Below are 18,368 nucleotides of genomic sequence, written 5' to 3'. Positions count from 1 at the left end.
TCTTCAGTCTCTTCTTTGGTGTAATTCCTAATAATTTCGATTTTAAATCGCATTCGTAACATTCTGGTGAAAAATGTGAAGAACAAATACTAGAGTTACCAACCTGAAATTTGTATTTTCGATAACATTTGCTCTCCCAGATTTTTCGGAACTTCTCGTTTGGAGGAAATTTATGGTAAACAATATCAAAATTTTTAGTTTTCCTGAGATAGTTTCGACATGTGCTCACAGCACAGTTAGACATTATTATTATCACTCACACTACAATATGAAAAACACAACAAAATGACTAAAAATACATGCAAATACACAAATACAAGAGCAAGGAAAGAACACAGAAACACGTTTTCCCTGCTAAAACTAGTGGATACTAAACTTTCACCAGCGATCTGTCATGTGTATGACATCATAGTTTTACAACCACCTCGGCTTGCTCAAAAGGTGCGTTATGAATGGACCTTCCAAAGCAAGTGGCAAACACAGGTCAATGGACCTTGGGAGGAGGGTTTATTGGTTTTACTGATGTGAGTATCGATAGTATATCTGACGGGTTATTTGTTCATTTAAAAATTGTCAATAAGTAGAAACTGGAGGATAAATTTATTATTGCTCAAACCTATGATGGGTCGACAGTCCAAAAGAAGGCCCAGGATGGGTACCCGAAGGCATTACTTACACATTGCTATGCTCAAGTATAGATTTAGTGCTGTCCCAGAGAATGTTGGTGGCACCAGTAATTCCTGTGAGGCTCGTTGAATTGACTTCTGGGGGTTGCGTTGAAATGCAGTTTGGATTTTGTGAACAGTTTGATCAGATACACTTGGTCGTCCACTTTGAGGAAAGTCCTTAATACTACCAGTCTCTCTTAAGTTCTGCAGCCATCTCATAATGCTTCATTCAGAAGGAGGATCTCTTCCATATCGACAGCAAAATTCTCGCTGAACAGTTACAGGTGATTTGTACTCAGCATACCAGAGCGCGCATTGTGCTCTATTGCATGTATTTTCTTAGCTGTTTCTTTGTAATGGTACCGGGACTTTATAACACCCTGTATGTCACTTATAAATAAAATTTGTCTTATTTATTCTATAATAGCTAAGAAAATTATATTTTTATATTGCAAAGTTACTAATTACCTATTATAATAACATGCTCGGAAATGCTGCTCTTCATTCATGACGAATATCATATTCCAAAGTTGATTGAGCACGAATTAGTAGCTGTAATAAGTGATTGGAGTCAAATAACATAACTATTGAAGAATAAAAACAGAAACCAGTGACACAACACAAATTTAGTGTGCACAGAAATAAAATATGTTTCAGAAAATTGTTATGAGATTGGTATACGTGTGAGCGCAGGTCATCAAAATGATGTGTCTGCGCAGACTGAGAGTAATGCCACAACATATAACTGGTATCATCTGGCCACAGACATTCCAAATCACATCTACACAAGACCAGAAAGTGATATCATTAGTTGGTCCTAAGAAACTTATAATTATATCCCACGGTGAGCGCTGTGCTCCTACGTATACTAACAGAGTGTTAAATTGTACCCCTTTCTTTATATTTTCTTTTCAATTTGGATGAGAGATTTTGAATTTTCGACATTTGATTATTCACAGTATTTAGTGTTCATTTCTATTATATGCTCTTTTTCTATTTTTTTGTACCTATCCTAAAAATCCAGGCTGTAATAATAATTCTAACTTGATCCCTTGATTTGAATAACACTTTGCTAGTTATATAAAATATTCAAGAAGTTGAATAGTCTTATATTGAGTTTGACATTCCTTTCAGAATGTAAATCCTAAAGCTGACTGGAATCGGCTCAGCAAGATGCGGATCATATTGTTTCATCCATGTCCAGGATATATGAAGAGAAGACTCGATGACATCTATTTCTTCAAAGATCCCCTACCAGCTAATGTTGAAAATAACCCTTTTGTTGGTCTCTATAAACCAACTGACATCACTGACGTAAGTAGTGATTGTAGAAACCTATAATGAAATTGTAAATCTGACACTTGCAGCGATGTGCACTCCATTAAGTGTAGGGTTACTCTAAACATTTCTTATTAGAAGTTTGTAATTATTTTAGTGAAAAGAGGTACAAAATGAAACTCTGCATGACAATCACAAGTTTCCACAGGTAAAATACTACACATGCCAACTAACTAACTAACTAACTCTCTAGCCTTGTTAAACCCGAAGGTTCATGGCTGCAGCAACACAGGCCTTCCATCTGTCCCTATCTTGAGCAAGATCTATATACTCTTTTCCATCCCTACCGATTTCCCTTAGGTCCATCTCAACGTTGTGCCTCCATCTTTGTCTTGGCCTTCCTACTGGTCTCTTACCATCAGGTTTCCCAACAAGAATCCTGTAAACTCCTCTTTCCTCTCCCATTCGTGCCACATGGCCTGCCCACCTAAGTCTTCTTGATTTAATTATTCTAATAATATCTGGACATGAATACAAATTATGTAGTTCTAAATTATGTAACCTTTTCCACTCGCCTGTCTCCTCATCCCTTTTAGGTCCAAATATTTTCCTAAGGATCCTATTTTCAAATACTCTCAATTTATGTTCCTCTTTCAATGAAAGGAACCAAGTTTCACACCCATATAATACTACAGGCAAAATTACGGTTTTGTATATTTTAACTTTTAGTTTCTTAGATATTAAACGAGAAGACAAAAGTTTATGAAGAGAGAAGTAACATGCATTGCCTGAATTAAGCCTACTTTTTATTTCCTCTTTAATATAATTTTCATTTGTTAATATTACTCCTAAGTATTTGAATTTGGAAACTGGTTCAAACGAGTTGTTATCAATAATTAGATTTTGATTATTACCTAACACTTGGTTTCGGCCTGTAAGCATATATTTAGTTTTCTCTTTGTTAACTTCCAAACTTATCTCTTTAGCAGTTTTGAAAAATATTTTAGCATTATTTTTAATTGTATTCACATCATCCCCCAGTAAGTCTACATCATCTGCATATGCTAACAACTGAGTCACACCATTTAATTTTAGTCCTTCTTTAGTTTCTTTTACCTTCCTAACAGCATATTCTAAGGCAAAATTAAAGAGCAATGGAGATAATGCATCTCCTTGTTTTAACCCATCATGAATTGTAAATTTGTCAGACATATTAATACCCACACGAATTTTACTTTCTGTTTCACTGGTGCATATTTTTATCATACTAACAAGCTTCTTAGGTATTCCAAACTCTACTAATATATTATATAATTTATCTCTTTTGACCGAATCATATGCTTTTTTGAAATCAATGAATAGCTGATGGACATTTTGATTATATTCCCATTTTTTTTCAAGTGTCTGTCTGATGTGAAAAATTTGATCTGTAGTTGATCTGTTACGTTTAAATCCACATTGATAATCACATATAATTTCATTAGCATATGGGGTTAGTCTTGTTAAAAGAATGTTAGATAATATTTTATATGTTGTTGAGAGTAGAGAAATTCCACGGTAATTATTGCAGTTCATTTTATCACCTTTTTTAAACATGGGAACAATTATGGATTCTTTCCACTGTTGAGGGATTTCATCTTTATTCCATATTAAACAAATTAATTTATGAATTTGACATATTAATGAATTTCCACCATATTTAATTAACTCAGCTGGTATTAAATCAATGCCAGGTGCTTTGTTATTCTTTAGCCTTTTAATAGCATCTTTAACTTCAGTCAAGTTAGGTTCTGGAACTAAAGGTTCTGCTGTGTGGACTTCATTTACTTCTGATTTATCTCCTACATGGACATTTAAAAGGTCATTAAAGTAGTTCTTCCATCTATTTAGAATATCGCTTGGGTCAGCTAGAAAATCACCGTCTTTATCTTTTATCAAGTTTACTTTAGGTTGCCATCCCTTTCTAAACTCATTTACACCTTTATATGAATCTCTGATATTTTTATTTTTGCTGTTTGTTTCAATTTCGTTAATTTTGCTTTTCAAGTAATCTCTTTTTTTACTTCTAAACGTGCTGTTAACTTCTCGCTTTATTCTATTATAATTGTTTAGATTTGTATAATCAGAGTTATTTAACCACCTAAGTCTAGCCTGATTTCTTATTTCTATCAGATTATGACATTCATTATCAAACCATGGCTTACTTTTTCTCGGTTTATGGTATCCTATACTTTCTTTAGCTGCTGATTCTATTGCATTACTACACATGCCATGATAGTCAAATTCAGATTGTTCGTTCTCCATTATCTACTTGTATGACAGCTTCAGCTCTACATCCTCTAAGGTAGCACTGAAGGGTGGTACAAACATCAAGTCATTCACAAAGGCAAGAAATGATTGATATGAAGTCTGGAGATCTTGGCTGAAATATGGTCGATCCAACAACATGGAACATTCCCACTGAGAAAAACTTTCACCTCTTGCACTTTGCAAACCTGCAACATTACATTGAGTCAGAGTGCTTGTTTGCACCATCTGCCATGTGTACTGTCCAAGTGAGAGTCGCTTCTGAGAATACACCAAATTGTCGACTTTGGAAATATAATCACCCTACATGCTGTGTTTGCTGATTTGCTTGGTCACCTGATGCAGGCTTTGTACACTAATATTAATGTTACTTCATCATTTCTTGGACATACACTTGCAAATGTATCATTGTTTTCAAGGCACTATACCTTCAAGTGGTAGCACAAAAACCTTCTAGAGTTCACTTCGTTTTGACCTTTCATCTTTCATGGAATTTAGTCTGTACATAACATTTCTTAACCACCTTCACAATAATACCTGTAAGAATGTTCTTGTTCTACTACAGCAAAAGAGACAAACAATAAGCAATTCCCAACACATACTTCATCCATGGCAGCTACAATGGACTGGTGAGTGACTGCAAGTTACAAATAGCTTCAACTTTCATTAAAAATATATTATATATCCAGTATGTGCTGTGATTGTAATATTCGAAAAGAAACACTGTTCCACGTCACTTATTTTACACTCTGGAATTTTCAGCGTTCTCCTGAAAGTTGTCTTAGCATTAAAATGTTGTTTCTAAAACTGATTTTGACTCATGTTTCTGTGGTTGGAGAAATGTTGGCAACCCCCATTGGCCCAACGTAAGACGAACGTCAATTTGCCAACCAACGTAAAGCCAACCTTTTCCACGTAAAAACTGATGTTGGCCCAACGGTGGTGGTTACTTGGGAGTGCAGAACAAAATAAAAGTCTTTAATATGTATTTGCATGAATGACCCATCCTTTCAATAGTCTGTGCTAAGGAAGCAGATTTTTTTATAGTCTTATATGGCAAAAATATCATTCCTCCAGTATTTGTCAATAATAGAGGATATTTTAGAAGTAATGAAGACATTCAAATAGATGACGTTATTCTGCTTTCTAATTTACAAGGGTCGTTCAAGGTTGACCGGGATTTTCGTACATAAAAAATCAATAAATAGCCGGATCATGATGAAACCTGCGGGTGACGTAATGTATTCCTTCGCGAGTAACTAGCGCCCGGCATGACGTATTTCGCGCATGTGCTTTGATTTGATTTGATTTGATTTAGTTTATTTTACTTCGCGTTTTGTGCCTCTTGGCTAATTTGCGAAGATGGGGATGAGTAATGAAATGATGAAATTGATGAATGGACATTCACAAACAACCAAGCCCGACCGGGATTCGAACCCGGGACCCTTGGCGTCGCAGCGCGATGTGCTAACCACTCGGCCACAGGGTCGGGCTTCGCGCATGTGCAGCAGTTGCAGCGAACATGGCGGCAAGCAGTGTGTCTGTGACTGTGGAGCAGCAGTGTGTAATCAAATTTCTCGTGAAGGAGAAAGTGAAACCAGCTGAGATTTTCAAACGATTGCAAGCACAGTATGGTGAACAAACGATATCGCGGACAAGAGAGTATGAATGGTGTGAGCAGTTTCGCGAAGGACGGGAGCTGGTGACAAATGAAGCGTATGGACACATTCGCCCGACTGCAGTCACACCAGTGAATATCGCACGTGTTGAGCAAATGATTCTTGAGAACCGGCGAGTAACAGTGCGGGATATTGCTGCCGAGGTGAATATCAGTGTCGGGAGTGTTGAGACAATCATTCACGACCACTTACGCTTCCGCAAAATCTGTGCAAGGTGGGTTCCCCGCCAGCTGACATTCGATCAGAAGTGGACACGCAGGACGGTCTGTGAACAGCTTCTGAATCAGTTTCGAGCAGAAGGTGATGAATTGTTGCAATCCATCATTACGTGTGATGAAACATGGTTGCACAATTCAACCCCAGAGATCAAAAGACGGAGCATGGAGTGGCGGCATAAAGGTTCCCCCCCCCCAAGAAAAGCAAAACGCAGCCGTCTGCTGGAAAGATCATGGCAAGTGTCTTCTGGGACATGAAGGGCGTTATCCATGTGGATTTTCTGGACAAAGGGAGCACAATTAATGCCCAGTATTACTCCACATTGTTGAGTGGTGCTGTACGAAAGTCCATTCGTAAGAAAAGACCTGGGATGTTGTCTGGAAATGTCATTCTTCTCCATGACAATGCCCGCCCTCACACGGCCAATGTGACAACAACAACTCTGGCCGACATGCGCTGGGAAGTTCTGCCCCATCCCCCCCTACAGTCCGGATTTAGTCCCCAGTGATTATCATTTGTTTGCACCCCTTAAAGACCATCTGGAGGGAAGAAATTCACGACAGACAAAGCACTGCAGAGCGATGTCCTCCAGTGGCTACGACAACAACCAAGTTCTTTCTACACCAAAGGAATTCAGGAGCTGCCAGAACGATGGCAACGGTGCCTCGCAGCGCACGGAGAATACTTTGAAAAACTGACATAGTTTGGTGTTTCTTCTGCTACCTATTTCCTCTGCAGAAATAAAAGTCCCGGTCAACCTTGAACGACCCTTGTATAATACCAAGAACATAACTGTACATGTAACATAACATTAGTTTTTCATTTATATATGCATTTTCAAAGCTGTTAATTCATGTTATATGAGTGACATCATCTGTATGTGTTCATACATTATTTCATTAACTTATTGCATTTCTGAGATTACACATTTTGCAATTTCGTAAAGTGCAAACAATTTACTAAATGAGTATTCACTATGTTCAATATTTGCTATGCAGTATCTAGTGTTCAGTATTTTTCATATTAATACTATGCATAAGTCATGATGTTCTGATTGGTAAATTTACTTTGCAAAAGATTAGTATACCTGACCAGGAAGACCATGAAGACAGAATTGTCCTGCACTGTGGCCATGCAGTCTAAAGAGTTTGGTATTGGGCTCGGACTATGAGACATACACTGGTTCAAGTCTCCTGGGAAGTGGCATATGCTGGTTTTAACTAGTGGGTAATCTCTGACCCTTGATTCATCCACCCACTCCCAAAGTCTCCCTGCAATTTTTTCTCAGCATCCGTACAGGATTTATGAATATTGTATGGAAAATGTTTTCTTATTGTTGTGACCACTATCAATTAACTCTTCTGATTGCAGTTAATCTCTGTGTAGAATTTCATATAAGAAAACAAGAAAGTATGACAAAGCTATGAAAATATAAAATTTAAATTAAAACTGAAATAAAATCCCTCATTAAGTTACCCAAGTACCCAGTGAGTTGAGCATTGCCGATTTTTCTTTTAATTGATTGATTTGGTGTTTTAAGTCCACTTTATGCACAGTAAGGCTAATCGGGACTAGTCCTACAGTTTACAGTGGGATCTGAACCACTATGTGCCTCCACCGGATATTGAACCTGGGACCCTTTGATTACAAGGTGATGACGCTACCACTGCACCATCGGGAAGGCCAATTTTTGTTTTTAGACACGGAAATATAAGTTCAAGACCTGTTGCAATTCCTCTGGAAAAAATCTCATTCCAAATTGTTTCACATACAAATCTTCTATTATATCCATTGTCTGTAAATTCAGTAAACACAGCACTTGCGTGACTACTAAACCACTAAACAAATAATGAATTTTCGAATCGCTAATATAGGAACACCACCTACCACACACATTCAATTCCTCGCTAAAATCTTTTATTGTGTTCCTGCCTTGCTGAGAATGAAATTCTCTGTGGATGCTAAAAAATTTCCTCTCCCATAATTCCCATTCCTGTTAAATTTCCCTGCTGTAAACAACAGAGCTCCTACAATACAAAGACCTTCGGGGAAGAATGGAAGAATGGTCGCCAGCCGAAGGAATCACAAGGGCTCTGGGGCGGAGAGTGCGACTGGTGGATTCTCACGAGAAGGAGGTTACCCTGGCCATGGGATCACCGGACCTAAGAAGCAGTGTTTCCTCTCCCTCTCCCCTCCCGCATGCTGGAAGCAAATAAATATGTGAATCGAAAATTGGTTCCAAATAATATCGAGAAGAAATTAAGGACTTCTATCTTTTAAATAGTTGTGTCATCTCCAATTACCTAGATGACCCAGAGTATACGCTGCTGCTCCTGGGGAAAGCATAATAACTTTATTCCTGAGATTTCAGCCAGCATGTGGGGCCAGTAGCCACCCACTATTGTCAGGAATTTGGGGCGCTACGAATTAGTTGCATAATCCAGTCATGAAAACCTACAAGAATGACTGGGGGGTTCATCATGTTGACATAAATGGTTGGATGATTGCATTCCTCTGCTGAGGCATGTGGGAGTAAGGCTGGTGATCGTTAGACATGCCCTGGCCCTTTGAGGGCTGTTTAATATAGTCTATTATGAAGACAGAAGTTTCTGTACTGATCCTATGACAGTCGTTGTATTCTATGGTACATTAAGAGCCACACACAGATGAGAATGTTGTGGTGATGTGGAATTATTAGATTGTACTTCTTGGTTCTCCACCGACTGTGGGAGCTACATTGAGAAATTTGAAAACTTTGTAGTTCCAAAAATGTGGACCTAGCAGCTTGTTTCAGTCACACACTAGTGTGACTGGAATTGATTGATTGGTTTCCCAAATGGCAGCTCCCCCAACTTCATTGATTTGACCTGGCCTTCGTGCTCCCCAAATTTAACAGCTCCAGACTACTACATTAGGGACAGAAATTTTGCTCATCCATTGTGTACTATTGAAAGGTTGAAGACAGCTGTTGACCATGAAACACACTTTCCACAGGACATTGGCTTGCTTCCTCCAAACAATATTGATACACACAGGATACATTTGATACTGTTTTCAAGAATTGCTGTTATGTGATGCCACACATGTACTGTTCATAAAGGTACATGTGCACTTATGCATTTCATAACCAGGCAAAGTGCAGTGATCCTTATTTTCAATGTGCCGTTACTCAACTCTGAAGTCAATTGTGCAAGTAGTCCATTGAGGGCCAAGTTACATAAGTAGTTTTACATTGGGTGATGCCTGATCAGCATATTGTGTCCCATTACCACTATTTTTGAGCTTACGAGACCAGTGTCCATTACCATTGCTTTCAAGTAGCTTCCTATTGTCTTCAATATTCTGGGCTAACACCAAATCTTGGAGTTTCCCCCAGGAATCGAACCTGGAACTGCTTGCACAAAGTACAACAGTGCTAACCATTATGTTCAGCAGGAGCTCATTGTTATTCTACATGTCATAAAATTCACTGATATCACTTATAGTCTGACAAAATTCAGCTGTTCAATCTGTTCATGCAACTGTTGTTTTGCATTTTACAAAATAAAGCTGTATTGTGACTAAATCGTTGATGCAAATTCCAGAATATTTAGAGAAAATATATTGTTTTGCTAACTTTTCAGTGATTTTGATAATAGAAGTAGTGTACTGATATGCAATTATTAGATAATAATATTGTGTATACTTATTAATAAATGTAATTTTTTTTCTTCCTTTCTATCAGACTGAATTGCATGTACTGCTTGTTAGACAACTGACAATAACTGCTCTAGACTGGAAACCTTTCTCAATTTGGTATGAGCCCAGATTCTGTGTAAGTATTAATCATAAATGATGTAATTTATCCTAATCATCTTTTCATGTATGACATATATTGGGTGGGGATATTCTTTTTCTTCCTCCTTGTATTGCTGAAAAATTAGTTGAATGCAATGTTCTATAAATGCTAATTGTCTACGTTCTGTACAGATCACGTACTCATCTATTGTATGACAGCCATACTTTAGGAACACTCTCTTTCACAGTATAAGTGCATTGCTCTAATAAATATGAATTTCCTTATTTTATTTTAGAAAGTGTAATGTTTTCTTTTAAAATGCATCTCCTAACCACAAGTGTGCATTGAGGTTTTAAGCTTGTAAGACATGCATTATTTACAGAACCCCCTGACTAGGAGTGTTCCAGGATAATGTAGCTGGTGTTATACAAGAGTTCAATCCTATATTTAAAAAAAAAATAATCTTTAAAGATAGTAAAATCCAAAATGTAATTCAGACATGATAAGACAAATATAGAATTCAGAAACTCCAATTACTTTGTTTTCAAAGTGTATTAAAGATTAACAACAAACTTTCAGGATTTATGTAGAGTCACACTGACCAGTGCTAACTCCAACTAAAATTTAGAATGATTAATTTTGTGTATTTAAATTCAAATTTTTAATTAACTATTTGCAAGCATTCGTTAACCAACACTAAGGACTGAACTGACCAGCACTAGCCCATCAGTGTTGGTCCTCCTGAAATAGCGCACAGTGGGAGGACAGGACTGACCAGCTGCTCTCCTTGTACAATGCTTTCAACTTCCTAAAGCCTGGTAAATGGCATGCAGTGTGACTCTTAAAAAGGTTACTAATTCAATTATTTTCTTTATACATTGATTCTTTTGATTTATTCTCCTTCCTGTTTCTGCCAGTTTGGGCTAATTGCAAAGATGAAGATGAAAGGTGATGAGATAAAGTAGATGAAGGGACGATCACAAACACATGTGGATGGTACACAACAAAAGTCACATATATTTTCTTGTAGAAACTACATAGTCAATACAAAAAGCAGACTTTCAAGCATCCAAACAACATGTAGTACACAACTTGAATTAGTTTCTAATGATTATAACACATGTTGAACAAAAGTCTGTTGTAATCCAATTTTCCCAAGAGATATGGGGTAAATTTGATCAGTACTGGAGCAAATAAAGTCTAAAATCACAAAGTTATTTTTTTTGTTTGCACTCACATATTCCACACACAAACTATTTGCATCCAAAGACATTAAAACATTTGTGATACCACAACCTACATTCATAACAATGACTCTTTTTACTATTGTATGACATTTGCAGAAGCAGTGGGCCTCCCCGCAAAATATTACCAAGATATTACCTACCTACCTACCTTGACACACACACACACACATACACACCCACACATACATACATACATACATACATACATACATACATACATACATATATATGATGCTGTTTTCTCACACCTGGAAAATGATACATTTGTCACAATCATGCAGTCATAACCTTTTCCCTGATTAAAGAGAGGTAGAAGAAACCTTCACCACTGCATTTCTCGTGAATTTCTAGCCTGATTTGATTGATTTTAGTCTGACTGCCGGGGGGGGGGGGGGCTATCTAAGGTTGGAATTTTTCCTGCTTTGTGCTTGCATAATGTGGCTCTAGGGCCACCCAGCCTCAAACCAAATGGTACTCGGAAGGGTAAAGGTAGCTGCAGCATGGTGCTGATTGCATCACCTCCAAGATGGCCAACATCAAAAATGTGTGGGGCCCTACCCGCACATACCCTAAATGTGCCTTCATGCTATATGCAAAGGGAACTTTAACTTTACCTGTAAATATGTATTTGATTCTGTACCCATGAGGAACTAAGTTTTGTTTTTCCATATGCGTAGATGAACTATGTCAATGGCTGAGGATCCGCTAAAGGCTTACTTGTCTCCACAGTGCAGGGTTTTGCACCTTGTAGATCTGTCACTGATTTTACCTTTACTTGTACATACTGTATTCGTTTCTGTACTGCTGAGTTACTACATTTTTCTTCTTCTTCTTTTACATATGCATAAACAAACCTTCTACTATGGCTGAGGGCCCCCTAAAGGCTTACTTGTCATCCTCGCACTGCGGGATTTTGTGGCTTGTAGATCCAGCACTGTGCAGAAGTTACATAGTTCTTCCATCTGCTCTTCGGCTTCACTGGAATAAATCTAGTTCTCTGTTCATTACCCTTTTTTCTGGAAAAAAATACAACATTCTTACACAGTTTGCAATTTACAAATGATTTATTGTACTCTTTTCAAAAAAACGATTTTCTCATGTTGACAACATTTCAGGTTGTTCCTACATTAACTAGAATGACAAGGTGATGTGGCCCTTGGGCTTCAATTTAAAATAAATACACTGGATGGTAGCAGCATGGTAGCAAGGCAATGCCTCTGTGCCTATGGAGGGCCTGTTGTCTCCACATTTCAAACCATAAATTTGACCAGGCTAGCATAATCCATGGAATTCTTACATTCATAATCAGAGGGCTGCAAAACGGCCAGAATCGCTTACTAGGCCCGCCTGGCTGGTCGGGCGGTCGAGTAAAACTATATACCTGGGTTTTGACCCGTCAAGCATCGAAAGCCCACAGGTAACTGGAAGGCCTTGCAAGACGAAGCTTGCTTATCTTCAGCGAACGCTCATTCCGGTTTTGCACCGTCTCCAGATACATGAGTCAAGCAGTCACCGTTGCCAACTTTTAAATTCTAAACTGTTCTAGGAGCACTTAAAATGTTCATCACTTTTATCAATTTGAAATTGCAGACATTTATTCCCTGCTAGAAAACATTTGTATCGCTCACACCCAGTGGCGGCGATTGGGTTCCAAAACTAGAGGGCCAAAGTTGAAATGTACCGGGGGGGGGGGGGGGCAAGGATAATTTAATTTCCCTTGGTACATGAGGTTAGCGTGGTGCAAAAGTAGCAAAAAGTGGAGGGGAACTTCATTCTCTCGGCCCCGCCCCTAATTGCTGCCACTGCTGACACCTGTACAGGAGTACGAACCAAGTTTCGCAAAAAGTGCCATCGTAAATACTTTGGAACTTTGGGTGACTGGTGGTTGTTCTACATTATACTTTTTTGGGGGTGCTCCCCTATGGCGCAGTGGTAGTGTCGTCGCCTTGTAATCAAAGGGTACCAGGTTCGATACCCGGTGGAAGCACATGATGGTTCGGATCCCACTTTAAACTATAGGTCCAGTCCCGATTAGCCTTATTGTGCATAAATTGACCAAATAAATGAATCAATCAATCAAACAGATTTTCTCTCTGGTGTAATTTTGCCAATTCAATATCCGAATTAGTTGCTCAAGATCCCCCCCCCCCTGAACACTAAGGCACGATGGTCCATAAAATGGAACATGAAATCAGAATTTGCATTATAAAAGGTTTTTGAATATTGTCATTTCTTTCAACAAATCGTCGTTTGCTCATGTTGTTGCTAGTTATCTTGTTCTCAGACCGCATTGATAGTAATACGATACAAAATATAATTGTTAGCTTGTATTTTCACACGGGTGAAAATAACAGGCAATGCTATTTACACATTTCAACAAACAAACAACGTAAAAATGAAACCGAGAGAAGATTTACGATTTCAAGACCAGAAAGGTGACATAAAATGAACAAGACACACAAACCTATTTCAAGACCATCGAAACAAATTTAGAAAATATGTGGTAGTTGGTTTGACATAATAATGACACTAATTTGAGAAGTTACAAAATCTTAGGTGCAGTGGCTTAGCAACATATCGCGAGGTCCTGGGCGAGATTTGAATGAGATCGTTCTTTAAGTTTGAAATATCAATGTAAATCGATACACAGTCATCAAGGAAACGTCAGCAAATTATCATATTTATATAATAGCCTACAATAATAATTAATTTCTGACGAAAATTATATTTAATAGTACGCGACAGAGAAATTTACACTTGGCAGAGCTACAGTAACACGCTGCTGGAATTTTCATTAACCAAAATAGTAGTAATAGTACGTTTTTTAAGATGTTCTTTAGGCAGTAAGATAACTGAAATATCCTTAAATGTGCTAAACTTTTTTTTTAAAAAAATAGAAATACAAAGTAAGAATCTTGAAATATAACATATATATTATTTAATGAGTCGTTCTTTGTTTCCTCATTTCGAAGTTTGTAGGATGCAAATGTCACAAACCATGGCTTAAGTAGAAAATATGGAAGGACGCACATAAAATGTCAGTGCTTGATAGAGCGGGGGGAAGGGAGTGCGCTAAACCACAATCCTGTCTAGGGGCCCAATGTACCTACCTACAAGCTCTTCTACACAATCGGTTTCAACATCAGCAAATCTTAAAACGATAGTCATTTGCACAATAAATGTGAAATGTTTGGTGTAATCAACTGATAAAGCTAATTTGACTTTTTTTTTAAATTAGCAATTTTGACCTTTTTTTAATTAGCAATTTTGACTTTGTTGCACATAAATTGTACCAGATAACTTTGAATTTTATGATTTTGATGATAATAATAACTGTCAATCTCATTTTGTTGTTGCGTCTTAATGTTCTTGTAATATTAAATATTTGACGCAGTGGCGTAACAAAATCGTAAAGTACGCGTCCGCAAGAAATAAACTTGGGTCCTCAAGTACAGTCAGCTTCTTCTAGGAAATTTACGTAATTGCTTAGAATGGCTGGTTGTGGCTGCACTTACATTAATAACTATACAAATCGATGCTCTAACTCTGAATTTTCACATATTACAACATAGCTTTCTTTGACATTTATGTATTCAAAAGAAGAAAATACAAATACTTACTTATCCCTTCCCCCAAGCAGAAGGCGGTACAGGATACATAGAACACTGGAAGCTAGTGTAGAGCTATCAAGGAGAAGAAACTTTCCTAAACCACTTGATTTCAGATTTAAGCACATTCCTGAAACATAGAACTTGATCAGGAAATTCAGAAGATAAATCATCTTCGTGCCCGTTACAGAGGGCAATAGCTGCGTCTGAAGTTGTAGGAATGAAGGAAGAACTGCTAATATTATCCATACCCTTCTTCAGTTTAAAACACCAGAAGCATTTAAATACTTTGCTCCGTGGCAGTTTGAGGTGTTTTACCATTAACATATTAAAATCGGGTAGGCTATGTAAGGTCACGACACAGAAGAAAAATGGATAAAAATGTCCAAAGCAATTTTTGCGTTGATGTTTCACATGAGAAATGAGAATTATTTGACTTTTTCGGGGCCCCTTAGGCTTAGAGCTCCCGCCCGCCTCTGATTTGACGTATTCATTCAAATTATAACGTTAAACTAGAATATAAAGCCAGATAAAAAGTTCTAAATTTTATTGCCCACAAAAATTAGCCTTTTCTATCTTTCTCACTTCCATTTATTACGTTTTTCGTATCAACCTCATAGGACGCGAGGCCCCTATATGCGTGAGGCCCAGGGTGGTCGCCCACTTCGCTCACCCCTTGCTACGCCAATGATTCTACAACCTCAAGGCACCTGCGCCTAGCAGAAATTCAAATATTTCCATGCGTAGTGAAATATAATGGCCGTTGGCAACACTGACAGTAGTGCTCGCCGTCTACTTGCAAGAACTACATCGAGTCTCACGGGTCTTCTTAAGACCCGGGTAATAGAAAAACCTGGCAGGCATCGAAGCCTGTGCAAAACTGTGACGTGAAGCTCGCTTGCGCGATGTCGAACACCTGGGCTTGATGTGCGTGTTGCATATTATTGTAGGCGCGCCTCCTCGCAGACGAGTTTTCTCCGGGTCTTGTGCAGGTCTCTATTCATAATGCATTTTTTTTTCTATTGGAGTTCCTGCATGCAACATTTTTCTTCACACACATTCTGCTTCAAATCAAAACTCCAACTGATGCACCATTGCCAACTTCAACATGAAAATATTTGTAATGTTCTTAGGGAATCTGTTTGCCCCCCAGTGTCCATTTGCCCCATCCTTATCCTATATAAAATAGAAATTATCTAAGTTTCATTCCAACTTGTGCACACATTTAAATTGTTGAAATTCAACACTGTTTACCTCAAAAGTTATCAATTTTTTTAATGTTTTTTGTAGGATGCCTTTGAGGAGTATGAAGTTACACGGTTCCCTGTGTAATATAGACCACTCACCAACTAAAACTGCTGGTCATACTACAATGGATTAATTCTGTGAATATTCATCAGCTAAATTTTACATTGCAAATAACTTTTGTAATTTCTAGTGCAACACCATATACAGGGTAAAATTATTGTTTCTTACCTTAACATTGTCATATAAATTTTGGTGTTTTCTTTGTTTTTGGTGCTCAGGAGTATTCATACATTGGTTATTTTGTGAAATATTATCATAAATTGAACTGAATAGACTCTTGGTCTGTTTTTTTTTTTTTTTTGGTTAAATGGCTTGCTCATTTTCAAGTTGTTTTTTTAGTACAAATGTCACCGCCGACCTTTATATGTGCATTTACATATTTTTTTTTTAAAAAAATAACTGTATATTTATATTTGTACATTTATTTACATTCTTTGTATACTTCTGATCAGTTTCTTACACATAAAAAATTTACAAAATTACAATGTGTGTTTGCAATTTGTAGTTATGATTAGGTAGCTGGTACAGCTTTGCAGACATTTATGTAGATTATTCAAGAAGTTAGGAGATGAATATGCATATAAATGACTGATATTGATTTGAAGGATGCAGTAGCTGCACTAAAGTCCTTGTTATACTTGAATGGGTTCAGCTTCCTGTAAAAATATGTTTATATTTTAGGTTCAAGGCAGTGCCACTCTGAACTGATACTGAAACTGGTGATGATATTATTGACACTTGGTGGGTCACGTTAGAAAATTCATGTCGGTGGTTGCGCATGGTGCCAGATACCGGGTTCTAAAAATATGTTCAAATGAAGCTCTAAAACGACAAACATTCAATTATTACTATTAAAGCTTTTTATGCAAACATGTGGGAATCTATGAAAATATGAAACAAACATTTTAGTTTGTAAATGAAATACACGGTTCATGATGGATGTGGTAAACATGGCTTAAGATTACTTATGTGAAATTTAGAGATTTCTTATTTCCGCGTCGCACAATTTAATGGTTAAATCCTATTAATTTCGAAGATCCTCTGTCTTCGTTCACTAATGGTACGGCGTCTGGAGCGGAGATGGTACCGTGTCACTGCTTTGTTTGTTCCCGGGCAGTGATAGTTACAATTTTTCCAATTCATTAGCGCTGGTGTGTGTAACCTGTGTGTGTCATCTGTTTAATGTTGTCAGGTGGTGCTGCCAGGTGGTGGTTGGGGGGCTGGGCCATGCTACTCGGTGTGGCGCAGATCCTGTTTCCCTCGTGACTGGAGGGGGTCGAGTATGCGCAGCTCATCTTTTCTTTTTCTGGTCGGGGATCTTATTTAGGACGGGTTGCCAAGTCAGGTGTGCCTGTCCATTATCCAGGTTAAGTGCTGGTTTCTGTTGGATGATAGCGTGGGTTTCTTTGACAGTGTTTTCTATGACAGAGCCGGTTGGGTGAAGTATGGATATGGAGGAGATGGTGTGGTTTGTGGAGTGGAGGTGTTGAGAAAGGCATGATTTTGGTGTGTCTTTTTTTGGCATATTTTACGTGTTCATTAATCCGTTCTTGAACAGTGTGTATGGTTCTGCCAATGTAGGTGTTGTGGCACTGGCATGTGGCCTTGGAGACACCAGGGGATGCAAGTTTGGGTAGGTAGTATCGCTAGAAATCGGATATATATCCCAGCACGGCCCAGCCCCCCAACCACCACCCAGAAGTACCACCTGACAACAGGAAGCAGATGACACAAACCAGGATACACATGCCAGTGCCACCGAACAGGAGAAATTTTAACTATCTCCACCTGGGAACAAAGAAAGCAGTGACGCGGTACCATCTCTCCTCCAGACCTTTAGTGAATGAAGATAGAGGATCTTCGAAATTATTAGGATTTAAACATTAAATTGTTCAACACAGAAATCAGAAATCTCTAAATTTCATGTAAGTAAATACACAGGACAAAATAAGTAATATTCCACATGTTAAAAAAAATTCAATGTTACATTTGTGAAAATAAAACTATAAAAAATAAGATTATTTTTAGTTTTTGTTTTAAGTCTACTTTATACACAGACAAGCTAATCAGGAATGGACCTACAGTTTAAAGTAAGTAGAGCCACTATGTGCCTCCACCAGGTATCAAACCCAACCCAGGACCATTAAATTACAATGAATTGACGTTACCACTGGGACATCAGGGAGGCAATATAAAAAAATAGTTCCTTTTGGAAATAAAATAATCAGGGATTGAAAATCTTTACAATTTTTCATGGCACTCTTACAAATGTTACACTG

At 37.8% G+C, this 18,368-nt stretch overlaps 1 protein-coding gene across 1 annotated transcript in view; it reads left to right on the top strand.

Moving 5' to 3' along the window:
- LOC145983069 (uncharacterized) overlaps positions 1–11,871 on the top strand; it is a 55,659-nt gene extending 43,788 nt beyond the window's left edge. Inside the window, exons 6-8 of the mRNA XM_083116344.1 lie at positions 1,803–1,982; positions 9,873–9,962; positions 11,851–11,871. Of these exons, the coding sequence (XP_082972470.1) occupies positions 1,803–1,982; positions 9,873–9,962; positions 11,851–11,871 (291 nt within the window). The remainder of the gene's footprint in view (positions 1–1,802; positions 1,983–9,872; positions 9,963–11,850) is intronic.
- The last annotated feature ends 6,497 nt before the right edge of the window (positions 11,872–18,368 follow it).

The sequence above is a fragment of the Lepisma saccharinum genome, unplaced genomic scaffold, assembly GCF_977018435.1.
Source record: "Lepisma saccharinum unplaced genomic scaffold, izLepSacc3.1 HAP1_SCAFFOLD_622, whole genome shotgun sequence".
NCBI classification, from domain to species: domain Eukaryota; kingdom Metazoa; phylum Arthropoda; class Insecta; order Zygentoma; family Lepismatidae; genus Lepisma; species Lepisma saccharinum.
The sequence above is the reverse complement of the archived record's forward strand: the minus strand, read 5'-3'. Positions and strand labels throughout refer to the sequence as shown.